General features: G+C 44.2%; 1 protein-coding gene across 11 annotated transcripts in view; it reads right to left on the bottom strand.

Moving 5' to 3' along the window:
• Nucleotides 1-27,221, bottom strand: part of DAB1 (DAB adaptor protein 1) — a 285,116-nt gene that overhangs the window by 127,751 nt on the left and 130,144 nt on the right. For 6 of the 11 annotated variants that reach the window (XM_054165128.1, XM_054165127.1, XM_054165126.1 and 3 more), the window contains one exon: nt 13,629-13,828. In XM_054165128.1, the coding sequence (XP_054021103.1) occupies nt 13,629-13,695 (67 nt within the window). In that variant the 5' untranslated portion in view covers nt 13,696-13,828. Of the gene's footprint in view, nt 1-7,949; nt 8,135-13,628; nt 13,829-27,221 lie in introns of those variants that run through there. The other 5 variants (XM_054165124.1, XM_054165130.1, XM_054165131.1 and 2 more) reach the window with 1 other exon arrangement.

The following is a 27,221-nucleotide window of genomic DNA, read 5'->3' as shown; positions in this document are numbered from 1 at the left end:
CACTCCTGCATCAGGAATTCACTGCAGGCATGCTCTCTACTGTCAGCCTCCCTAGGAGCACCAGTGAAATTCAGGTCAGACTGGCTGACAAGTAGGAGGAGAGGTCGGAGTGCCAGCTGCTGAAGCAAGAAGCTGAAATCCTGAGGGGCCCATAGGTTCAGGTGCCAAAACCTGGAGGAGACTGATGTTGAGAGGGACAACTACTGGACAAACTAGATGTCTAACAACACCTATGGAGAAAACTGTAGAGTCCATCCACTAGCAAACTTCACACCTGGTCAGCCAGCAGGGAGGTCAGGATTGAGCCATCATAGAATCAAACAGGTTGGAAAAGACCTCAGAGATCATCAAGTACAACCTATTACATAATACCTAACACCTCCTGACAACTAAACCATGGCTCCAAGTGCCACATCTAATCTTTTCTTGAACACCTCCAGGGACGAGGAATCCACCACCTCCCTAGGCAGCTCATTCCAATGGCAAATTACTCTTTCTCTGAAGCACTTTTTCCTAACCTTAAGCCTAAACTTCCCCTGGTGCAGCTTGAGACTGTGTCCTCTTGTTTTGCCACTGGTTGCCTGGGAGAAGAAACCAACCCCCACCTGTCTATGACCTCCCTTCAGGTAGTTGTAAAGAGCAATAAGGTCACCCCTGAGCCTCCTCTTCTCCAGGCTAAACAACCCCAGCTCCCTCAGCCTTTCCACACAGGGCTTGTGCTCCAGGCCTCTCACCAGCTTTGTTGCCCTTCTCTGGACACAGCGTTCTTCATGCTATTGTGACAATGCTGGTGCTAGGAAGAGCTCTGCTTTGTGTATGTTGGAACATATGGCTGCATGCAGTGTGTGCATACCTGCCTGGCAGGAACCCACACTCAGCCTTGCTGCTGTCTGGAGCTGCATACATCAAACTGTGGCAGACTCATATCAGGCGGGGAGATGAATCCCCCAAGCCCTGTAGATCACCAGATTCAATTATCTCTTATGAAAGACCCAGGAAATATGATCATGGTAACATCTCTGGTTCCATGCATAGCAACTTTTGTGTTGATAGAGCAACAGCTTTTTTCTTCCCTACTGCAAGCATCATAGACACAAAGCCCAGAGAGACCATAAACTACTCACACCTCTACCCCAAACTTGATCTACTTGGAGCCAGAGAGGGTGGTTTCACAACTCAGCAGCCAAATGATAATTTGCCCTACTTCTCCTATTTTTTACTGCTGTTTTGCAGCACTGAGTAATCCTGTCTCCAGGAAATGGAAGTGAAAGCTATTCTGTTCTTGTCAGAATAATAATGGATATTGTGTTGGCAACTGCCCTCCTGTGTTGCAAACAGCATAAATAAAAGGAATTGGGAAAAGCCAACGGTGCTGTAGTAAATAAAGTGTAAACTCACCTGCTTGTAAATAAGTTATAACCTCTATTGTTTGGTGTTTCAGCCTAGGCCATGAGAACAGAGTGAACACTGTATCTAAATCACAAGTGAGTCAACTCCACTGGTCCTCATCTGTGGAGAGAGGTTGTGTGGGGGAGTGCCACGGGATGTTCAGGGAGGGGCAAAGTAGAACAGCGTGGTTTGTACGATGCCAGGAGTGCCTCCACACATGGTGGTACAGATAACAATTTCCAAATCTTAATATCATAGAATGGTCTGGGTTGGAAGGGACCTCCAAAGGTCATCTGCAGTAAGCAGGGACATCCACCAGTAGATCAGGATGCCCAGAGCAAATCTCAGGTTAGTTCAGTGCTGGGATCTTGGTTCAGTGCTGAGCTTTGACCTCACTGTTGTTACTAGGAGAAGAAAAGATGTCAAAGAGCATTAAAGAGTTTGCTCCTACAGCTTGGATGCATGGACACTTTCTTTTCACATGTTCAAGCAGAGATGATCTGCCCTCTTTCACAGTTTAGAAAAAGAATCATCTTTGGAAAATGCCTTATGGTGAAACCTGCTGCAGCTTCTGTTTGTAATGAGCCATGAACATGTCCATGCAGCTGGACAGTGGCTGGTGCAGCCTGAGCTTTGGGCTAGCAGGATGCAAAGCAATTCTGGTATACCTGAATGGAGCATGAGAAGTTCCTCAAGACAAGGAAAGGTTTCAGAAGATGCTCCCCACTGGTGGAGGTCTTCAGTGAACAGCTGATGAGTACCAGTAACTTTGTCCACTGACTTTACAGTCTCTTATAAAGGACCTTCTGCTTTTCTAAGCAGCAAGGGCTCTTAGTACCGTCAAGGAAATAATATTTATGTCATTTAATAAAAAGTGCCTCAGCAGGACTATAAGTGAATAACCCTTCACTATATTATCCAGTTGTTCACGATGGTGACATTATAGGCACCAGGAAACTGTCAACAGAAGACACTGTGGTAAGTGAACAGAAGAAAAAGTACAATGCAGGAGGCCCACTCTTGGCAGTTTTGGTATAATTATTGTACACCCCCACAGGTTTCCCACAGCTTTAAAAGGGCCAGAACCCAATGACAGAAGCCAGTCTGACCCTTGGCAATGTCTCCAATTTGCCGCTCAGCTCTGTCAGGCTTTCTCCATTGTCACCTCCCAGAGCAAGATATCTTCCTTTGAATCCAAAAGCTACCTCACGTGGGACTCCAGGATTCTACACATCTCTTTTGGGGCATATTCCTGGGAGAGCAAGAAACCAAAAAGTACTCTGATTTCTCCTTTCCTGCAAACTAAAAGCATTTATTGGTCTTTGGCACTAGTTGCTGGTTCCTAAAGGGGAACATCACAAGGGGACCTTGACTCTTTTTCATGCTCTCTGCCTGCTCAAGATCCATAGCTAAGTGTTAAGATCTGATCATCTGCATTAAAATATGCACTGAAAGAACTGTAAAATATGTTCATTAAGTGCATACACCTACCCTGGAGATCACTATGAATTGCCCTAGTTTAAAAAACAAATGGAAAAAATTAGTTTGCTTTTTATTCAGCTTTCCTACTAAAGACCCACACAAACACATTATTTAGTTAAACTAAATATATGGTCTCATCTGCAAAACCAACCAACTGTAAAAGCAGAGAAATGCTTCCACCCTCCCCCCCCCCACACTAGCCATTATCCATAACAACATGTAGTTAAAACTAATACAAATAATATGGATTTCTGAGGACACACTTATCTCCAAGAGGAATTAATTTGCCAAAGGAATGTTGTACTTAAAGAGATTCATCCACTGTGCTGCTGGACAATCCAAATACATTAAATACTGTATTCCCTTATCCTGGCCAGCAATCATAGAATGGTTTGGGTTGGAAGGGACCTCCAAAGGTCATCTAGTCCAATCCCCCTGCACTGAGCAGGGACGTCCTCCACTAGATCAGGTTGCTCAGAGCCTTGTTGAGGCTGACCTTGAATATCTCCAGGGATGGGGCATCGACTACATCGCTGGGCAACCTGTTCCACGACCTTCACGGTACAGAACTTGTTCCTAACATCCAATCTAAATCTTTTCTTTTATCATTTCAAACCATTGCCCCTTGTCCTACAACTGCAGGCTTTTGCAAACAGTCCCTCTGCAGCCTTTATGTAGCCCCCTTCAGGTACTGGAAGGTCTCCCTGGAGCCTTCTCTTCTCCAGGCTGAACAACCCCAGCTCCCTCAGCCTGTTGATTCTACAGCTAAAGCACATCATCCATAAGGATCAGAGTCACATCTTTCCTTTACTTCTAAGGAGCATTGTCAATGTTTGGCCCTAACATGATTTATTACAGGGAGCTGAGCCTCTTAGCTGGGCAAATTCACTATGTATTTCTTTGAGGTCTTAAAGAGGAATATAAAGAAGAATATACTGCAAGGCATGAAAGAAGGGTTTACAAATTCAGCCACAGTGTATTACAAAAGAAAATCTTGCCCACAAAAATTGGTGCCTTAGCAGTAAGTAATCAGTGTTCCAAAGGTCTATGACATTGAAGTTATTTTTCAACTGAAGCTTTTGTGACTAATTTACCAAGTTCTTTAGCTAAGCACTTCTCTTCCTGGCTGCTTAAACACACAAACTGAAACCTCCACATCTCCTTTCATTTGCATGTTGCTCCCTATTCTTTTTCTTCCCAAGCTGACTAATGAAATTACTGTGCTATCATTAGGAAGAGAGTGAGATATATTGGTTAAGAGCACAAAACAAGAAACAGGGCCCTTGGATTACGTATCAAGCTCTGCCCTGATTTGTGGTGTAAGCTTAGGAACATAATTGAGGGATCAGCACTGGCTTTTGATGCAGAGATCTAACCGCCTCTGCAATCAATTTACATTCCCCCATACAAGCACAGGTCACGAGAGCTCATTACTTCCCATAAATTATCTAAGATTATACAAGTTTTGAGGAATTTTCCCTAGTAATATGAAAAAGCACACACTGAAATAATGCAGGCATGAACGTTAAGTGTTACCTCTTTAGTTCAGGGAAAACTGGTGAGCAGTTCAATGCTTCCAAGACTGCTGGGATCCAGCTCATATTCCAGGCTTACTTGGCTTTGACTTCCCTTCAGCCTTTATCAATACAGCTGAGAGCTCTACTTTACAGCGAGGAACACTTTGATGTTTCAGTAGATTTAGGTTGGACATCAGGAAGAAGTTCTTTACAATGAGAGTGGTAAAATACTGGAACCAGTTGCCCAGGGATGTTGTTGAGGCCCCAACCCTGAAGACATTCAAGATCAGACTCAATGTGGCCCTGGGCAGCCTGATCTAGTCAGAGGTGTCCCTGCTGCCTGCAGGGGGGTTGAACAAGATGACCTTTGAGGGTCCCTTCCAGCCCAATGCAATCTGTGAATCTGTATTTTTTTATTACTTGCAGAATTTCCATGCTGTCAATGGAAGAGGCAAAATGTTTCAAGTAGAAGAAATGTCCAAATGCACACAGTGCAGCATGCTGTCAGAAATGTCATTTGTTAATACTCAGCAGGCAAGCAAGCACCTTTGGACAAAGAATGATACCAAACCATTATCATTATCAACCTGCTTGTACCAGTAGACCCACAGAACGGTAGGGGTTGTAAGCAACCTCCAGAGGTTATCCAGTCCAACCCCACCTGCCAAAGCAGGATGACCTAGGGCAGGTCACACATGAATGCACACAGGTGTGTTTGAAAGTCTCCATAGACTGAGACTCCACAACCTCTCTGGGCAGACTGTTCCAGGGCTTTGTCACCCTCACAGTAAAAAAGTTTTGCCTCATATTGAGGTGGAACCTCCTGTGTTCTAGCTTGTACCCATTATTCCTTGTCCTATCACTGGGCACCACCAAAAGGAGCCTGGCACCCACACCTCAGATACTGAGAGACATTGATCAGATCCTCTCTCAGCCTTCTCTTCTCCAAACTAAACAGCCCCAGGTCTCTCAGTCTTTCTTCACAGCAGAGATGTTCAAGTGCCCCTGTTATCCTCATAGCTCTGTTGGACTCTCTCCAGCAGACCCCTGTCTCTCTTGAACTGGGGAGCCCAAAACTGCATACAGTATGTTTGTACCTATTTCCACATGAGAAAACTTCTACTAATCCAAACCTCTAGAGGCATTGCAGTTATTAATCTAGATGAATTGGGTCATTCCTGCTCTGTTATATTCATTACATGACAGAATTTTTCTTCCCTGTAGTCTATAAACAAAACTTCCCAATAATAATCCTACTACTACCAATTTTGCTGAAAGTTTTTCAAATGCCTGCCAGTGGAGAAAAAGTTTCCCTAAAAATTCATCTATTTGCCTGTTTGGAAGCTCTTTTTACCAGCCCCAGCCCCTCAATTTCTCCACACTTAATCAACTTTCAGATGTAGTTCAATAAAGTGGATGAAGCCACGAACAATGAGCAGCACAGGCTGAATGGGATGCAGAGCTGATCCTCACTGCCAGCAAGCAACACATTTCCTAACGTGCAGCCAGCCCTGGAGCACAGCAACACCCACCTGTACTTAATGGCTGTTAGCAAATCAAATCCTCTGTGGAACATGCATTGAATTAAGCTCCTAATTACTAGTTTCAACTGAAATGCTTTGACGACTGTTAAAACACGGAGAAATGATAACATATAACAGAAGCTCTCAGGAAACCTTCTTCTTCACACTCAGATTATCAATTCCTTTGCTGAGGAGCAGCAAAGGAACAGGAGCTCCAGCCTTAACTTAGGCAGGCCTGTCTCTCAATTAACAACAGCAAACATTTTAGCCACAACTGGAGACAACATCCATCACCCCTGAAGAATGCCTCAATTAACACAACCAGAGGCCTCCTTTGGTTGAACACAGCGTTGGAGAGAGAATTCATGAGCTCTCTAATTTATGATAGGTTATTGGATAACTCTTGTTAATTATAGCCACACAATGTCAAAATTAATGATTTTCCCACCCTCTTTCAACTTGAGAATGAATTCATAACTTCTCTCAAGACTCAAAAGATGTGCAATTAATGTTGTCAGCAAGCATTTCACAAAAGAGATTTGTTAAAGGCAGGCGTTGCAGACACAATTAGTGTATCAATTATGTTGCTGTTACTTGATCTATAAATTATTGAAAAACTCATAACTACTGCAAGGAAACAAAGCAAATCCACTCCCTGTCAATGAAATAAGCTCCTGACTGTGCCCACCTTTCATTACTCTGTAGATCATATCTGAATTTTGCTGGAATCCATGAATCTTAGCTATGTAAACAGAAAAATAAACAAACCTATAGCAGTCTGATAGCTTGAAATGGCTCATTATAGTGATGATGATTAAATTGTTGTTAGCTGATCACAATGTAGGGCAAAATTCATGGAATCACAGAATGGCTCAGGTTGGAAGGGACCTCAGAGATCATCTCCTCCAAACTCTCTGCCATGGGCAGGGACACCTCTCAACTAAACTGAGCTGCTCAAAGCTTCATCCAACCTGGTCTTGAACAAAGGAGGAGGCATCCACAACCTCCCTGGGTAACCTGTTCCAGAGTCTCACCACCCTCCAACTGAAGAACTTCTTCCTAAGATCCAGTCTAACCCTGCTCTCCCTCAGCTTCAAACCATTCCCCCTTGTCCTATTGCTAGACACCCTGATGAAAAATCTCTCTCCAGCCTTCCTGTAGGATCTCTTCATGTACTGGAAGGCAGCTCTGAGGTCCCCCTGGAGTCTTCTCTTCTCCAAGCTGAACAACCCCAGCTCCCTCAGCCTATCTATCCCCTGGAGCAGAGGTGCTCCAACCCTTGGATCATCTTTGTGACCCTCCTCTGCACTCACTCCAACAGCTCTGTGTCCTCCTTGTGATGGGGACACTAGAACTGGAGACAGTACTGGAGATGGGGTCTCAGCAGAGCAAAGTAAAGGGGCAGAACACAATGAATTTTAAAACAAATCCCCTGTCATAGCTCACAGCATTTATTAATTTCAACTGAAGTTCCAATCTGGAAATGAACCTGTAAAAACGGCTTTGAGATTTCTCTGTATCAGCAAAATTGCAACTTTCACAGCCAGAAACCTCCATCCCACTCTCAAATTTTGCAATGATTAGTGCAAAGATTAAATTCAAATGAGGACTAAGAATCCCAAACCAGGACTTATTAGGCACATAGGGTAAAAATGGAAAATGACAAAATATAACCTTGTTTAAAGGCTGCTTATCCCCAAAGGCTTTTAAACTAACTAGGTATCTGCTGTTTGATCTTAGTATGTCTAGAGTTTTGCTTCTGGGGATGCACAGGTTTTCCTTTATATAGTTAGACAGCCTCCAGTCTCTCATTAGTTTAAAAGAGCCAGGAAATAGAAGTGACTCTGCCAGCGGCCCAATCTGATACATGTGAACAGTCCTGGAGCCACTGTACTCCTTTTAATTGGTAGTCAAGGCAGTTAAAATGGGACACTTAAGCTTTTTGCTATCTTCATCCCAAGAGGATCAAACTCAGGTCTCCTTCTCCAGGAAAGCACTGCCATGCACCACCCTCTGCTCTACCAGCAGAATTCCCTACCTGGCATTAAGCAGCTCCCTGAGCGGAGCCCACTCTCGCTGTCCCTCCTCAGACCCAGCTTCAGAACCTGTATGTCCATGCAGTCACAGATTTTCAGAATGGTTTCAGTTGGAAAACAAGGCCTTTAAGATCATCAAGTCCAACCACCATCCAACTCTACCACATCTGGTGCCAGCCAGAAGAAAGTGCCCACCTCAGAGCCATGAGAAAGCACCTAGTTCTAATAGAGTCGCAGCACATATCACACCCTCCCCCAAACTCCACACTTCTACTGGCCAGTTAGGGCAATCCCTGGCTTGGCTGCCTGCCTACTGGGAAATCTGTTTCCAGAAGCCACGTGCTTCCCACACATGGCACTGGAACCCTATCAAATATGAGAAATTCACCCCTGGGGATCCTTGCCATCTAATTGTTTTATGCTGACTGTCAGCATGCCTCAGCTCCTCCTTGTGTCTTGCATTCATTTTTAAAAGTCCCTGTCATTTTGATAACTCCCTCAAAAATCTAACTACAGAGATATAACAAGAGATCACAGGAACACAGGATGTTAGGGGTTGGAAGGGACCTCCAGAGATCATCAAATCCAACCCCACTGTCAGAGCAGGACCACAGAATCTAGCACAGGTCACACAGGAATGCATCCAGACAGGGCTGGAAAGTCTCCAGAGAAGGAGACTCCACAACCTCTCTGAGCAGCCTGTTCCAGTGCTCTGTGGAACCTCCTGTGCTGTAGTCTACATCCATTGTCCCATCAAAGGGCACAAGTGAACAGAGGCTGTCCCAGTCCCTTCCTTCCTGACACCCAACCCTCAGATATTTATAGACATTGATTAGATCCCCTCTCAGTCTTCTTTTCTCCAGACTAAACAGCCCCAGGTCTCTCAGCCTTTTCTCATAAGGCAGTGCTCCAGTTCCTTAATCATCCTTGTAGCTCTCCATTGGACTCTCAAATAGATCCCTGTCCCTCTTGAACTGGGGAGCCCAAAACTGGAGGCAATATTCCAGGTGAGGTCTCACTAGGGCAGAGTAGAGGAGTAGAACCTCTCTGGATCTGCTGGACACACTCTTCTTAATGCACCCCAGGATCCCATTGGCCTTCTTGGCCACAAGAACACATTCTGTCCAGTGCAGAACCTGTTATCCACCAGGACTCCCAGATCCTTCCTCCACAGGGCTGCTCTCCAACAGATCACCTCCCAGCCTGTACTGGTGCAATTTATTATTCCTTCCCAGATGCAGGACTCTGAGATGATTTTGCAAAAGAAAAAAAAAATAATCAAAAAATCCCTAAGCTTCCAAGAGAATAATTCCTGAATTTGAATGCAAGATGAAGGAACCAAATCCCTACAAAAATCTCCCAGCCTCTCCCCCCGCCAGCAGATGCAGACCTGCATTCCAATTTGGTAGCCTGCCTCACCTCTTTATTCACCTCCCATTTCACTTCTCTCCTTTAATTTTGCAAGAAGGGATATTCCAAGGCAGTTATCAGTGTGGATTCAACGTCAATGCAACACACTTCCCCCAAAGAGGATTCTAAATCAATTTTAATTCCAATAGGCTCAAGTAAAGGCTTTCAGTTTGATTCAGTAATCCATATACACTTATAAAATGGCTTTTCCCCCATGTACTAACAAGACAAACATGGTTTATGTTTTTAACAATGTTGGCTAATAAAAAAAAATTCTAATTTCCTATCCTGAGTGGTACAAACAGGTAGTTTTAACTCACCTCTCAATGAACCAGATGACATAAACAAACGCAGTAAAAATCAGCCTCTCAGAGCGTTATTTGGATCGTTAATTGTCTAAATGCTTCTTAAAGAATGGGTGATTTAGGCATGATCACCCAAAAAAAAAAACCAACAAAAAAAAGGCAAACAAACATCCACAAAGTCCTACAACAGGGCTTTCTAAGTCTCCTGAGAATTTTTCACGACTTCCTTTTAGAGAGCAACATGGAACCTCTTCAGGATGTCTTTTAAAACCTGAGCAAGTTCTCAAACACGGTGATTACACCACAGTTACTCAGAGGTCTCAGCCAAGATTGGGGCTGGAGGTGAGCAATGGCAGAAATATCATCTCCTCTAATGGCATCCAGTGTGCTGTAAGCTCATAAAATGGAATAAAGTGTAGAAAGGAGGGCTGTGGAGTTCAGGGTGAAATGCAGGTCCTCATTTGGTAAGCATCTCCAGAGTACATGGAGCAAGCAGTGAGAATTTGGAGAGGAAGGGAGATGCTTGGCTCACTTATGTTCCCATAACTCTGTCTTCAAGTCAGTTAAAACCCCAACCCCCTGCTGGGAGTATAACCTGGTAGTATTTCTAGAGCCTATCAAATTCTGGATCCATCAGATCAATATTGACTGAATAGAAGGTAAAATTAACACTTGCTTTTTTAATAGCCTATTCTAGAGATTATCCAGGGTGATAACATTAACATACAGAATTACAATTTCACACAGAATCACAGAATGTTGGGGGTTGGAAGGGACCTCAACCCATTCCCTGTCACACAAAAGCAGTAACCTGTGCCACATAGCCTAAAAGCAGATATAAGAAACAACAGAAGAACTTCAAACACATCTCTCACCTCACTGTAGGGAGTTAGTCCATCCCAGGAGCAGGACTTTGCATTCCCACACACTGAATACCAGGAGACTCCTCCTGGACTTTCCTCTGGCCTGCCCAGGTTATTAAACTGCTTGCTTAGCTAATGATGTTACAGTGCCTTTAACTCAAGGTAGGCACCATGAATGTACCAGTCACATCAGCATAACCAGCAATTTCTTTTTGGCCACTGCACTTCAAGAAGAGAAGCTTGCATTTACGTAACAGAATCACAGAATCACACACAGAATGGTCTGGCTTGAAAGGGACCTCTGCAGGTCATCTAGTCCAACCCCACTCTGCAGTCATCAGGAGCATCCTCAACTAGATCAGGCTGCCCAGAGCCCTCTTGAGCCTCACCTTGAATATTTCCAGGGATGTGGCCCCAAACACCTCTCCAGGCAACCTGTTGCAGTGTTCCACTATCCTCATGGTATGGAACTTGTTCTTAACATCTAATCTAAAGCTACTCTTCTCTAGTTTGAAGCCACTATACCTTACAAATCTTTGGAATGAAGCTTTGTGGCATTTCAACACTTCAAATAAGAAACTATCCTTACACAGACACAAAGAGTGCTAAAGATTTAGCTGAGACTACACAGAAGACTTTTTGTGAGGTCAGGAACTAACCCTGACCCATGTTCTAGCTCCGTACTAATCCTCATCACCTTTCAGGCACCCCACATCTTTAGCATGGGCTTCATCTGTGGGACAGACTTCCTGCTCTTTCTCAGCTCTGTGCTGTGACTGCAGCTGGCAGGGGAAGAGCAGAATGGTGGATAACAGTGAAGGAGGCTCCTCTCTGCTCTGGATGGAAATGGTTCCATGGCTATTGCCAAACTACAACAAAACCTGACTCACTGGAAATGCACTAGAGGTGAAATTTCTGTTTATCAATCAAAGACTGATTTCTTGGGAGTACTCAGTTCTGTTGCATAATCAAAGTCATTGATTAGTAGAAGCTTCATGTGAGTACTTGCTACCAGTCACTACTTGCAGTTAATGAACTTGGGGGAAAAGGAAGATAAAAAAATAATCCTTGTTTTGCACGTGTCCCTCATTCACACTACCCAGAGGAAGATCCATTTGTTGAAATACATAGAAACTTACAATCACTAAGGCTGGAAAAGACCTTCAAGATCATTGAGTCCAGCCATAAACCAAATACCATGACCACTAAACCATGTCCTGAAATGCCACATCTACTGCTTCTTGAACACCTCCAAGGATGGTGATTCTACCACCTCCCTGGATAGCCTGTTCCAACCCCTCACCACTCTCTCAGTAAAGAAGTTTTTCCTAGTGTGCAACCTTCTCTGGCACAAATTAAACCCTCATCCACATCAGCTTCACTCCAACTTCCTTTCAGGTAGCTGTAGAGAGCAAAAAGATCTCCCCTCACCCTTCTCTTCTCCAGACTAAACAACCCCAGCTCCTGCAGGTACTTCTCGTATGATGCCCTCCAAATCCCTCACCAGCCTTGTTGCTGTTCTCTGGACATGCTCCAGCATCTCAATGTCTCTCCTATCCTGTGGTGCCCAGAACTGAACCCAGTACTCAAGCTGTGGCCTCATCAGGGTCGAGTACAGAGGCACCATGACTTCCCTACTCCTGCTGGCCACACTGGTTTTGATCAGGCCAGGATTCTGTTGGCCCTCTTGGCCACCAGGGCACACACTGGCTCATGTTCAGCCATCCGTCCAGCTGCATGTGTGCAAACCCATCCAATTCAATGACAAGGCAATGGGCCACCAAGTTTCCTTTGACTTTCCTTAGGTGGGATTGGAACAGCACGCAGAGGCTGAACTGCACACCCTGTCTGTGTAAAGCATTCACTGTACTGCCAGGCCTTCGGATGGCTGGATGTGATCAGATGCACTGAGACTTGCACATGCAACACACAGCAAGATTAATTTTGGAGATGTGCCACTGCTGTACCCTGTCCCCTCCAGTTCTGCAGATACTTGTACATGCTGCAGGGAGCGCTGATTGCTGCCACAGAACATATTTTATACTTCTTCTCAGCAGTAAAGGTAATTCTGAGACTTTCCGTTTGGGAGACAGAATCAGATTTTGTGCAGAGAAGCATTCAGCTATTGTGATTTATGGAAATGTTTGGAGAAGTTTGCATGCTGAACATTTTATTAATATAAACATCAAGTTCCTACAAGAGTTTGCTGTTTCCAAAAGTTCCACCCTCCAGCAGAAGAAACAACATAGGAGACATCAAAAAGATGTTATCCCTTTTTGCAAAGAACTGACAGCTTTTCATTTCCTGCCTGCCCCCAAATACTGAATGATGATCCAACTAAACCAGTTTGGCTCTCCTGACATGCCTTGAACATTTCAGATCACATTCCCATTCCCATCAATCCCCTGGTTTTGCCTTTCCAAACTACAGCTTTTTTATCTTGAATGAATCATTTTTCACTTGTATGTTGAGGCTTAGAGTAATCATAAAGATTCTAAATCATCTTCCTAATCAACTGCTGAAAGATTTTTAATTGCTGTTTCTTCTTCTTTTTTTTTTCAGTCTAATAAAAAGATTTCTGATACAAAAGCCAGAGCCAACAGAAGACCTTAATTATTGCTTTGCTAAAATCACTGCAGTAAAAGGTACAGCTGCCTAGAAGTTGAATAAGTTATTTAGCAGCTATTTAAAATATAGAGAGTAAAAATTCATGAACTGTAATACATAAATTCCTTTTTACATCTTAAATATATTTCAATAAGATATAATTTTTAATGTCAGAGAACCAAATGCTGTGTTCCTACACCAGGCTTCCACTGAGCACACAGATAAGAGAAGAATCACAGATGCTGCACACAAGGTGGCTGATGTAGGAGCTGATTAAAGGGTAGGGTAGGGAAGGGTAGGGAAAGGTAGGGCAGAACAGAACAGGGCAGAACAGAACAGGGCAGAACAGAACAGGGCAGAACAGAACAGGGCAGAACAGAACAGGGCAGAACAGAACAGGGCAGAACAGAACAGGGCAGAACAGAACAACCAGACCAGGTTGGAAAAGGCCTTGGAGATCAAAAATACATAGGAATAAAGAGAAATGAGTCACTACCTTTCTTTTTGGAGTCTTTCTTTGTGCTGGTTTTCACAGCCACTTGAAGTTCTGTCTCAGTTGACATCCTATATCCTTAGTCCTCTTCACACAGATCCAAGATCTCGGTCAGGCTCATTTAGAACGTCTCTCCAAGAGAATAATTTAGCCTTTCAGATAGTATAACCCAAACGGTTCATCTCATTCACTCCTTTCGAGTGCTGTTAAAGAAGGAAACAAAAAGAAAGGGTCAGGTTCTGGGTTTAAAACAGGAAAAGAACAAACAAAACAAACAAAAAACCCCCACAAACAAACACAAAACACCCACCCAACAAAAAAAGAAAGCTAAATCAACCAACTGAAAAAAAAGCACAACTCCAACTACAACACAAACCAGCAAAGCACTGCAAGCTGACTGAGGAGGAAACCTACAAAGTTTACTATCTATAGAGTCAAGCTGCCCACAATGTCAGCTGCTAAAATACAGTCCTGTCAGACAAGTCTTTCCATCTCTGAGCTGTTTTCACAGGCTAGAGGAACAGCAAAGGTGTACAGAAGACCTGTACTTCTGCACCAGCAGCTGAAGGACAACGATCACAGCCCAGAAAATAACCAGATAGAAAAGTCACCAAAAGGAAAAAACCAAACATAATAATAAAAAAATCAATCGGCAAGGACTGGATTCTCAAATGCAGCAATTCCAAGGTAAAACCATAATGCCAGACAGCATTCAGACTTTTACTCCTCAAATGCTCTTTCAACGCTTTCCTTCTCCTCCTTGAACAAAGACAAATGGAAATGTATTCATTCCTCATACTGAGAACATCATACTTTGCCACTCCTCTTGCTTAGGATAATGTTTCCACCATAAAGGAATCTGTCTCCATGTAAACAAAGGTGTAATTCTTAACACCCATCTAGTAATTTTTCTTGCAAAGAACTCTGAAAACACAGTTAATTAAACCTACAAGCTACAAATTGGAATCGAGGCAAAGGAAAAAACAGCTCTTTGGGAGCTTGATTGTTAGGAAGATACACAAATGCACCAGCTGTGAACAGAGTGGGAACTGCAGAAACGTGCTGGAGCAGTGTGAGGGAGACAGGCTGCAGAGCTGCAAGTAGGACTGGGCAGGTATGGACTATGGAGGCAAACACCACACAAACAGCCAAGGGAACAACAAACCATTACTCTAATTCTCACTGCTGGTCCTTCTTGTTTGAAGGATGAGCCACCTACTTCTGCCAGTCTGTCGAGGGCAAGAGGACCACGCCGTCCTGAAACCATTTGTCATGATGTGCCCTTGCTAAATGCATCTTCTTATTGCCCTTTCTTTTTGTGAAGACGCTCTCATTATTAGCACAATTACAGTGAAGTCCATCTGGCCTGTCTGAACAGCTGCCCAGTTATTAAATAAGCATTTAATACAGAAATTAACCCAGCAGATCAGCTGGTTAGCTGGCCAGAGATTGACTACAGTTATTTACTATTTACTAATGTCCCTTCTCTGTCACTTAAGAAGGCAATCCACTGCAAACACTGAAGTCATTTGGACAGTGTAAATCACTGTTCACAGCAAGGGCTGTGAAGCCACCAGTACTTCCAAATCCAGGCTCTTTTCACATTTCCAAACGTTTCAGAAACACTCCCCTGCCATGTGCCATCTGAAGTGATTTAATATTGCTCAAGTGTGTCAGGGGCTTTCTTCAATAAGCTCTTCAAATCTGTATGTGTATTGTAGAGTATTCAAAGCTAGCTTTTCAAAATCTGCTGAACTGATTTTGAAAAACAAAAATTCCCTGTTCCTCCTCCTAAGGCATCTGAGTAGGTGCCACGTAGCAAAAAAAATAAAACAGAAAAGGAGGAAAAACCAAAGCAACTCGGAGATCAAAGCTGCAGTGCTTGCTAAACACCTCTTCTGAATAAACCAAAAGCATTTTGATCAACAATCCTAGTTTTAAAAACAGTAGAAAGTGACAGAATCACAGAATATATCTGGTTGGAAGATACCTCCAAGATCACCCAGTCCAACCCTCGACCCTGCACTGAAGGGTCAACACCAAACTCTGTCCCTAAGCACCAGGTCCACACATTGCTTGAACACCCGCAGGCATGGTGACTCCAGCACTGCCCTGGGCAGCCCATTCCAATGTTTGAGAACTCTTTCAGTGAAGAAATATTTTCGAACATCCAGCCTGAACCTCCCCTGGTGCAGCTTGGAACCATTTCCTCTGGTCCTGTCGCTTGACACTAAGGAGAAGAGGCTGTCCCCTCCTTGCTCCAGCCTCCCTTGAGGTAGCTGTAGAGAGCTATGAGGTGTCCCCTCAGCCTTCTCGTCTCCAGATTGAACCACCCTAGCTCCCTCAGCTGATCCTTGTAGGCCCTTCACCAGCATCACTGCCCTTCTCTGGACACCCTCCAGCCCCTCAATGTCCTTCTTGTAGTGAGGGGCCCAGAACTGAACACAACACTTGAGGTGTGGACTCACCAGTGCTGAGCACAGGATAAAAGCAAATGAAGGCTGATCTCAAAGAGAAAAGGACTAAAAGCTCCCAAAGCATCAGTGTTTCAGGATCTGAAGTGCTCTTTAGCCAGATCCATGGACATGGAAATGCATCTCCTCCAAATACAAGCAGTGGGACACCCCATGAAGTGAGCCCCAGGCCCCAGCACAGAGCAACACATCGACTGTGCTGCGAAGGACCCACCTCTGCCTGCCATGGCCAGAGCTGCTCTTCTCTTACGCTTGAAATCCCCCCAGCAAAGAGGGAGGGAAGCACTGCAGAGAACAGATGTCCCTCACAACCCCCATCTCCTTCCCCTCCCCCCCTGCACACAACCCAATTTAATAATATTTCCTTTTACAGCACAGTAGGGATGCATCAGTCTTTACAGCTCAATGGCACTTACTTAAAGCATCTCTCACAGCTGGATTGACAGTCTATTTTTCTGGAATTTGGGTTTATATTTACCTAAAGGTAAACTGGACAAGAAGCACTAAAATGAACCACTTAAAGCAAAACATTTCTAATAGGCCCATTTGTAATACAACCAAAACAAAGACATGAAAAAAAACCAAACAACCAAACAATAACTACCCCCAGGGTCAAGAGTTAAGCAAGTTTTAATGTCTCAGAAGACTATTGTGGGTAGAAAGCATCAAGAATGTCATCTCCTGTTGTCAGCTCCTGCCAACAGGACAGCTGAAATCGGAGCATCTGAATGCCACTGAATATTTTAAAATAACAACATCTGACTGCTATCTCCTTTGAAACTCTCCAGAAATCCTATATCCCCCCCGAGGCTATTCCACTGAGTAATATTTTTTCAAATAAATGCATGGCTGTTTTTGGACAGGTTCACATATTGATTTACTTTAAAACCTAATCAGGTCATACTCTCGCAGGCTCATAGATCCTTGAATAAAGTAATAGGAGGGGTTTTTTTTCCTGAAGGAGCACATAAACATCTGTCAGATGCAAGCTCTAGTTCACACTGAATTTGCTACAGAGACAATTCCTCCAAAAAGTGTAGGTCTTTCTGTAAGCTACATGAGTAAACTTCCATCCACTGGCCATATTTCAGCCCTTTATTACCCAGATGAGAACGGCAGTCAATCTGCTCTTCACCGCAACAGCTTTTATTGTCTCCTCCAATCTAGGTCACCCTTGTTAAGTCCTACGGTCTCCCAACTGTGGGAAGTACTGCAGCATGTGTTTTACCAATGAGATGCTATTTCCTCTGATCACTTCTACCACGTTGCCCTCCCTGCTCTAAAGACAAAATTTTGTTAGCTGAGTTTAAAAGTCAAAACCCCGCCTCATCTTAACGTGCGCCCGCTCTAACGGTCTTCTGCCGTGCCTTGTTACTGTTCCAGCTATTACAGTGCTGCGTGCATGCCTCAGCTTTTCCTAAAGAGGATTCAGAGCTCTTCGTTTTAACAAAATACTGACATTTTCTGTTCCCTTATTAAGTGGCTCCAGCAGGAACACAATCAGCGCATTCTGGAATTAACTGATGTTTAATTCCAAGAGAAGTCTTAAGCCCGCGTTCTCTATCACTCTTACGCCAGCATAAACCCTAAAGCCTTAGTGAAGAAATACTTCTGTAAATTCACTTTGCAGTTAGGATTAACACAGGTTGGACCTTTTATGTGCTGGGAAGTGAGTCACATGCCTAACCCCCCATGCATTTGTAAAACAACAGCTTCTGTCGAATCGTTTTTGTCTTCTCCACCACGCTCCAGCGAGCTCATGAAGGGATTATTAGGCGACTTCCCCTGGCCCGAGTTATGAAGGAAGTCAGACAAGATGATCATAATGCTTCCCTTCTGACTTTAAAATACAGGAATTTATTAATTTTCTTCAGGGCTGAGAAGTTCCCTCCCCTGAAACCAGTTCTCATCTGCTTATGTAAAGGAAAAGCAGTCTTAGAAAGGATTTGTAACTAAGCCCTGGCATTCTCTAGGTATTCAAGTTCTCCACAGCCCCAAAGTGCGATTTGACAAGAGGATGGTACCTCCCAAATCCTGGTCTGACAGGGTCAAAACCATGCTACCATCCTGAGCTCCTACCTTTATACCTCTGAAGTCTTGCAACCTTTCCTCCAAAGCACCCAGTATCATTGCCCATAAGGGAATATTGATGCCTCTGACTTTGCAAGTGTTAAACAAAGCCCAAACATATTAAAGGGGTAAAATACAACAAACAAAATTCTTTTTAAAGGGCTGTGTTCCTAGAAAACTGACAACAGTTTCAGCACAAAGGACCACTATCCAGGGAGGATAATGCCACTCATCAGCATCCCATCTGACTACAAAGCCTACTGCAGAGAACTCCAGAGACCGCACATGAACTGACAGTGGAAAAACCCACCCTGGCCACCCTTTATGGCCTCCAGAAAGGGGGCCGAGGGACCTTTTGGAGCTGCTCACACTCTTTTGCACTCCTGCTCATTTCCCTAATGGTCAGGTCTTGTCAACATCCTGCAGGAAGCTCTATGGTATCAGAGTATGAATCCTTTTACAGAAGGCACTCCACTAATTCCACACTGAAACCTAAGGGACTGGTCCAAACCCCACTGATGTATTTCAGTTAATGAGCCCTGTAAGAACCAGAAAATGAGGAAGACAAGGTAGAAGAGGGAGCTTAAGATACTGATACAGAGGAGAAGATGAGGAGGAAAAGCAAAGCAAACAGAAGATGTCTGTGTATACTTCATCAAAGCAAAGTCTCTAACAAAGCATTAGCAGCAAGCCTAAGCCAGCTCATGCATTAAAATTCTGACCAGCCTGCAAGAGAAAACAATCTCTGTTAGACTGCTGCCTGTGCCCAGTCCCTCTTCTCTAGCTTTGACATTTGCCCACAGAACACAATACACTCTTTCTAGTGACAAAAGGCAAGTGGCTCTCTGGCATGGCATGGTACCTTGGCTGGTATTTCACTGGCCTGCAAAGGTGAAAGGCCACTTCCTGCTCATGTGCACAAACCGAGACCCTACACAACAATTTATTCCCTCAACAGCCACGTGGAAAGCCAAGTGCCCAGTTCAGCTCCTCAAAAACCCCCTTGCAAACTGCAAACTCTTCTCTGAAACCAGCACTCAACTTCTTCCCTCCTAAACCTCCCAGATTGCAAGGCTTCACAACTGCCTCTGCATTTCATACTTAGTTTGGCTTGCTCTAAACTGAGCAGGTGCTCCCCTCCATCTCTGACTTTCTATATATTAAGGGAGGAGATTTATGTGCTTTATTATGCTGTCTGTATTATACCTGCAGTAACATACCAGGCTACTTCCCAATTAACCCTTATTAATTCCTCTGCCATTAGAATACTACTTGGTACTCAAACTGCATATTTAGTTTCTCATTGCACACAGCTCCTGGTTGCATTTAGAAAATACTTCTCTTACCCTCTGAAAAACCAGAGGCTTGTTTTTAAAAAGCCTACATGTAACCACAGCAAATAACACATTTTATTAAATTTATTGTGGTTTACAACATGCTTCATTATTCCATCTCCAGGGTATCTTTCAGGCGTGCTACCTGGTTCCTCAGATAGCATAAATAGCACTACTGATGCTTACTTACTACTACAAGACTGTCTTGCCAAAAAATTGACCTGTAAAATAATTCAGATCACAGAATCACAGAATATTTGTGGCTGGAAGGGATCTCAAAACATCATCCAGTCCCACTCCCCTGCCAGAGCAGGATCACCTATACCAGATCACACAGGAACACATCCAGGCAGGTCCCGAATATCTCCAGAGGAGGAGACTCCACAACGCCCCTGGGCAGCCTGTTCCAGTGTTCTGTCACACTCACAGGGAAAAAATGTTTCCTCATGTTTCCATGGGACTTACTATGCTTCAACTTCCACCCACTGCCCCTTGTCCTGTCATTTGGTATCACTTAGCAGGGGCTGACTCCATCCTCTCAGCACTCAACCTTTACATCTTGATAAACATGAATGAGGTTACCCCTCAGGCTTCTCCTCTTCAAGCTAAAGAGCCCTCAGCTCGCTCAGTCTGTCCTTGTGAGGAAGATCTTCCACTCCCTTCATCATTTTTGTGGCTCTGCGCTGGACTCTTTCAAGCAGTTCCCCAAGATCCTTCTTGAACTGAGGGCCCAGAACAGGACACAATATTTGAGATGCAGCTTCACCAGGGCAGAGCAGAGGGGGATGAGAACCTCTCTTCACCTCCTAGCCACAGTCCTTCTAATCCACCCCAGAATGGCATCGGCATTCTTGGCCACAAGTGCACATTACTGGCTCACGGTCAACCTTCCATCCATGAGGACGACGAGGTCCTTTTCCCTTCCACTGCTCTCCAACAGGCCAGTCCCCAACCTATACTGATCCATGGGGCTGTTCTTTCCCAAATGTTTATTAGAATTCCAATGACAGCAGGAAAAATCACTAAAATTCCTCCTGGAAATCACTCCAGGCAGCGGTGAATACAACAACCCACCTCACCGATTATTCACCAGAAGCACTGAGAATTTTCTCCTCACTAGAAAATGCTGACTGGATTCAGAAGACACTTTTCAGAGGAACGAATCAATTTCATCAGCATATTTAATGGGAAATTACTAACATTTCATTTTAATATCAGAGTTTCTATTTTACATTACAGAGGGCAGCATTCTGGAGACAAAGGCAAAGCAGAACACATTGACCCGGCTGTGAGTGGGGTTTTGAAACAGATTTCCAAAGTCTGTCATTTTGCACACAGGAAAATCTAAGTGATGTCAGCTCATCATTTCTTTGAGGAAGGATGTTCACATACTTTGAAGAAAAACTGCTAGATTTGAGCCAGTTGTTAAAGAGCAGTAGAAAAATACTAATAATTTTTCCTTCCATGCTTTCAATGCAAAATTCCTCCTCTTGAAAGTATGTCTGTAATCACAATATAAACCCACCCAGCACCGAGAACCCAGGACTTGCTGCACTCCCATGTTCCACTCTATGGCTGTCCAGTGCTAATGCTGCATAATTCCAGGGCTGCTGTGGTCCCTCCAGTAGGTTTCAACTTAGTTTTCAGTAACTGAGTATCAGCTTCACCTCTGTGAAATAAAACTGAATGTCCCTTCACAGAATCACAGAAAGTTAGGGGCTAAAAGGGACTTTGAAAGATCAGAGTCCAACTCCCCTGCCAGAGCAGGATCAGCCAGGGCAGGTCACACAGGAACACATCCAGGCAGGTTTAGAAAGTCTCCATAGAAGGAGAGTCCACAACCTCTCTGGGCAGCCTGCTCCAGGGCTCTGCCACCCTCACAGGGAGAAAGTTTTCCCTTCTGTTCCCATGGAACCTCCCCTACTCCAGTTGCACCCACTGCCCCTTGTCCTATCATTGGACATCCCTGAGCAGAGCCTGGCTCTGTCCTCCCAACACTGCCCTGCACATCTTTATCAACATGAATGAGGTCTCCCCTCAGGCTCCTTCTCTCCAAGCTGAAGAGCCCCAGCTCCCTCAGCAGGGAGATGTTCCACTTCCTTCAGCATCTTTGTGGCTCTGTGCTGGACTCTTTTTACCTTCCACAGGTTCTGTTAACACCCACCTGGGAGCATCATCAGGCAGCATGAGTAACATAACTTTCAATGGTCTTGCAAGGCTAGAAGGGACAGAATGAAATCCCAGATCTATTGCCATGGAAATGTTGAAAGAACTCAAAATGGACATCACAATTACTAAAAACAATCATGACAGCACTGTATCAACTCCGTAAGAAAGCCTGCAAGGCTGCTGGACAACTGCATCTGCACCCTGGAACGAAGCAAGTCAGTCCCGGAAAAGGGACACGCACAAACTTCCAAGACTCTCCTGCTGGATCCTGGCAAGGCAGCGACACACAGGCTGCTCTTCTTTGTTTGAGCAGCAAGGAATGCAAACTCCAGCCCAGGGAGCTCAAAACAAGCAACAAAACCTCCGAGGGCTTGGGGTATGAATACAACACACACTGCTCCTTTAAGGATCTTTTTCCACTCTGGGAAACATAGCTCCTCTCAAGGTGGTATTTGTAAGCTTTTGCAGGGTGCTAGGTTAAAAAGAGCACTGCCAATGAACAGAACAGGCTTTAAAACTTTACAGCTCAGCTCTGATACCGAGAGGCTGCTCTGTTACCAGAAAACATAGGAAGAAAAACATAGTTCAGGTGGGACTAGAGATTCCCTGTGCTCCCAGTGAAACCGAATCATCTGAATGCTTTTCCCACACAAGCTGCTACACCCAAGACTTTACTGTACTCAGATTACTCCACTGCTGACCCCGAAGCAGAAGAGAAAAAGAACTTCTGATAAGGCTGTGTAACGACAAACAAGAAACAAAACAGAGCCCAAGTGCTATCTGAGTCCCAGCAGCAGAGAGCTGCCTCACCTCCTTTAAAGCCAATAAAGTCCCAGCAGCACAAAATCGATGGCGTTACATTTGACTTCTGCTGGCGTAACTCCATTGATTTTAATGGAGCTGGAGTTACACCAATTTTATGCTGGTGTATCTGCATTAGTGTCAGCGAAGTTATGCCAGCGTGACTGATGTAAACAACACCAGACCAAGCAAGCCCTATATGTCTGAAATTCAATGTCATTAACCCTAAAGCAAGGAGAAAATGCAAACCTGGTACGTTACCAAAGCAGGGTCTTTGGCATTTACTTCTGCCGAGCAGAAGAAACGGCTCTTCTGCCAATCCTCTCAACACCAAAGAAACAGAGTGAAGACTAAGAAGGGAAAAAGGACAAAGTACACAGTTGGGATCACAGTATTCTGTAATTAGAGCTGTTAAATGATTACTAAAGTGCTGTGGTGCAATCATCACTCTGAAGGAATGGGAGAAGCACGCAGTCAGGAGCATCACCAGGGAGAAGGTAAAAGCAATGTCAGAGGCACCAGGTTTTATATTTAAATGCAAATTCCTCACAATCAGAATCTGTGCCTTCTAATTGGAAGGAAAGGTTATGGAATTAAAGATCTCACATCCCGGACAGCTCAGCATGTTTTTAAGTGGCACGGTTAAGTTGAAGGCAACTTACTCATCTCCTGCCCTTTACAGACAAAAAAACCACAAACCCAACAAACAACTCATTCAGCTCTTTTGCTCAAATTTTCAAGACTACTTTCCTCATCTTGCAAGTGAGACTGAACTAGGACTCACCCTCTCATTCATTTTAAACAAAATACAGCACACCACCTACACAAGACCCAGCTGAAGCTCTACTTGGCAATGTGAAGTAGAGCTTGAAGCGATGCTTTATACTGGCCTTCTGAATGGGGCAAACTCCTCCAGGTCCCACTGAGATTTCCTCAGTCACAGAAGTTAACCTATACATGATGTCCTTCAATTTCCTGAATGCCTCCTGACACTACAGAGAAGCAGAGCAAACTATCCTAATACCAACAACAACAATAAAAACCCCTCTATGCCAGGATCTTTATTCACTGCTATTTTTCAACACTCAGCCCTTGTTTCCCTGACAGTTAAGTGTTAGGAAAACTAATCAGAGCACTTCACCTTGCTGTAAACAGACTTTTGATTTATTACACCAAACTCAACCACCAGACTTCTACCAAAGTTCATTGACTGGCAGAACAAAGGAGAAAAAGCAAAAAGCTTTCTAGGGCTGTCAGTAACAATTTATGCAGACAAACAGAAATTATTTTTGCATTGTAGTACCACAGGAATATTTTAAATAATCAAGAAAAATGAGTTTTAGCTACAGAAATGCTTTTGGAAATGCCTTTTAAATACTCCGGTTTTCAAACCAGCAATGTCACTCATGAGGGTAATTCCACATGACTGCTAAGACAAACAGCAGGTCAACTTCTAAACAATACCAAACAGAATTACTTGAGAAGGGCTGCTGGAGTTTACTGCAGAAATTTCAAACCATAAATAAGTTTTCTTCAATTCACTTATCTGTTCTCATCTCATTTGTGAGAGCAGTGCCTCATATCTGATTATGTTGTGCTCCACAAACTCATCTGCTTTGTGTCAATAAAAATGTTAAGCACTTTAAAAGGGAGGAAGCACAGAATCACAGAATGTTAAGGGCTGGAAGGAATCAGCCAGTCCAACTGCCCTGCCAGAGCAGGATCACCTAGGGCAGGTCACACAGGAACACATCCTGGTGGGTTTGGAATGTCTCCAGAGGCGGAGACTTTACAACCTCTCCGGGCAGTCTGTTCCAGGGCTCCAGCACCCTGACACTGAAAAAGTTTTTCCCTATGTTCATGTGGAGCCTCCTCTACTCCAGCTTGCACCTATTTGCCCCTTGTCCTTATCACTGAACATTACTGAGCAAAGCCTGACACCTTCATCTTGACACCCACCCCTCAGATATTTACAGACAATCGATCAGATCCCTCTTCAGCCTTCTCCTCTCCAGACTAAACAGCCCCAGGTCTCTCAGTCTTTCTTCATAGCAGAGATGTTCAAGTCCTCCAATCATCCTCATAGCTCTCTATTGCACTCTCTCCAGCAGATTCCTGTCTCTCTTGAACTGGGGAGCCCAAAACCAGAGTATTGCAGGTGTGGTGTCAGCAGGGCAGAGTAGAGGGGCAGGAGAACCTCCCTAGACTTGCTGGACACACTTTTCTTGATGCACCCAAGGATCCTGTTGGCCCTCTTGGCCACAAGGGCACATTGCTGTCCCATGGAGAACTTGCTGTCCACTAGGACTCCAAGGTCTTTCTCCATGGAGCTGCTTTCCAGCAGGACAACCCCTAGTCTGTACTGGTGCCTGGTGTTATTCCTCCCCACATGCAGGTCTCTACATTTGTCCTTACTGAACTTGGTGAGGTTCGCCTTCACCCAGCTCTGCAGCCTGTCCAGATCTCATTGGATGGCAGCACAGCCTGAGGGGATGACCCCCAGTTTCCATAAGAAGTTGGGCTCCACACACCTTCTCTTCATGGGAAAGATCCAGCAGTATTTCTAAAAGACACCTCCCTTCCCACAGCCAGAAAATACACTCAAGGGGAAAAAAACAAACCAAACCAAAACACAAACAAACAAACCACACCCCACCTAAAAAGCAACAAACATCTGACAACTAACCCTTGAAACTGTGTGGGCCAGGTGTCACTTTCTGCACCATAATTCCACACAGAAAAACATCCACACAGGGAAACACCAGGCAGCTGGAGAGGGCTACATGACCATACCATGCACTTACAGAATCAAAGCCCGTAAAAGGAATTACTTAAAAGAAATATCAAACCACTGCCAGGCTAAAATGTCTGGAAAAGGGGGAAAAAAAATAAAGAGGAGATGGTGTTGATTATTCAGATGGGGAACCTTTAGCAGCTCAATGAGTCTCCAGACCTGCAGGAGGGGTAACGCTTCACAAAGCCAGGCCTATTTTCTAAACAGTCTATAAAAATCACCAAGTAGCATGCAGTGAGGAACCATTCACCTTCTACTGTCATGCTACAGTTTATTCTCTCTTGGAAGCAATTACAGGACAAATGCCAAGCTACAGAAGGTATTTTTCCAGCAGCAGCATCTGGCTTCTTGGCAGAGTCCTGAAGCAATTTTATTGGAAGCTTTAGAGATGCTATTGGGTCAGTCCTAGTTATATTGCTCAAGAGCTGTCTGGCAGTTTCTTCTGCCTAGATGTCATAATCCTTCTGATTTACCTTGAAGGAATTAGCACACTTTTATCCATTTCAAAAACAGTTGACCTGCAGGGCATTCAGGGGCTATCTACAGACACAGAGTAAAAGTCACTGGTCTAAATCTGTGCTCCTTTGAGCCAGCAGCATTTCAGCATCCATTGCCTAATGCATCATCAAGAAAACAAGTAAGCCCTACAAAAGCTCTGTGTGTGTGTGGTAAATTGAATGCATTCCATTTGATTAAAGGAAAGAAACATAAGATGCATGAAAAATTAATTAGTAAAAAGCAACCAAACAACAACAACAAAAAACACACACACACAAAGACACACAAAACCCCACCAAACCCACAACCAAACCAAAAAGGTAGGCTGGGGCAACAACAAATCTGTGCCTTTAATATGAGCTGCTCTCATATAGCGCAGACAGCGCTGTGCTATACCTTTCAGCAAGGGACAGTGCACATGAAGGCAAGGAATGCTTCTGGCAGACAGCAAGCATAAATTGAAATACGAGGGGATCTGCTAAGTCAAGAGGAGGAAAACAATTCCCAAGAATCTGCTGCTTGCAGCTCCTCTCTTAAACACAGAGCCTCTAAGGGGGGAAGAAGCATGTGGAAGGAAAGACAGCCCATCTCCTTCACTCTTGCTACTGCCTGTCCCTTCCCCCCTCCAACCCCAGCAGCTAAGATCTGCATTATTCTGCAGCTGGGATCCTGATTAATCCTCATCCAGAAGGATGAAATGCAGGATGCTGGTTTTACTCTCCCTCTTTTTATACCAACAAAATCAAGACCACACCAGTTCTATGTCACTTCAGAGCAGTCCTCTAGAATTAAAACAGATCAACTGGGTAGAATGCTAAAAAAAAGTGCATTTACAGTTCCTAACACAGGTGAGAGCCTCCTTCTTAAAAAGACTTCTGTGCAATCACTTACAAGAAATAATATACTCCTTAATTAAAAGAATAAATAAAATGCAGATCTTTTCACTACTAGCACTTTTTTAAGACTTTCCCCATAGAGACAACTTGTTCCTTTTTTTGCTCCTTTCAAGAGTTTTCATAGAATCCAAGAACGGCTTAGGTTGGAAGGGACTCAGAGATCATCTACTCCAACCTCCCCACCATGGGCAGGGATATCTCTCAACTAGACTCAGGCGCTCAAGGCCTCATCCAACCTGGCCTTCAACACCCCCAGGGAGGAGGCAGCCACAATCTCCCTGCGCAACCTATTCCAGACCCCACCACCCTCATGTTGAAGAACCTCTTCCTATGGTACAGTCTAACCCTACACTGCCTCAGCTTCAAAGCATTTCCCGTTGCCCCGTCTCTAGACACTGATGAAAAGTCCCCCTCCAGCCTTCCTGTAGGATCCCCTCAGGTATTGGAAGGCAGCTCAAAGGAGGTCCCCCTCAGAGTCTTTTCTTTTCAGCGAGGTTAGAGTAAGAAAATCCCACAAAATCCTGTACCAAGTTATTTTCTAGGGGGAAGAAAAAAAAAAA

This window comes from Dryobates pubescens, chromosome 11, assembly GCF_014839835.1.
Source record: "Dryobates pubescens isolate bDryPub1 chromosome 11, bDryPub1.pri, whole genome shotgun sequence".
NCBI lineage: Eukaryota > Metazoa > Chordata > Aves > Piciformes > Picidae > Dryobates > Dryobates pubescens.
The sequence above is the reverse complement of the archived record's forward strand: the minus strand, read 5'-3'. Positions and strand labels throughout refer to the sequence as shown.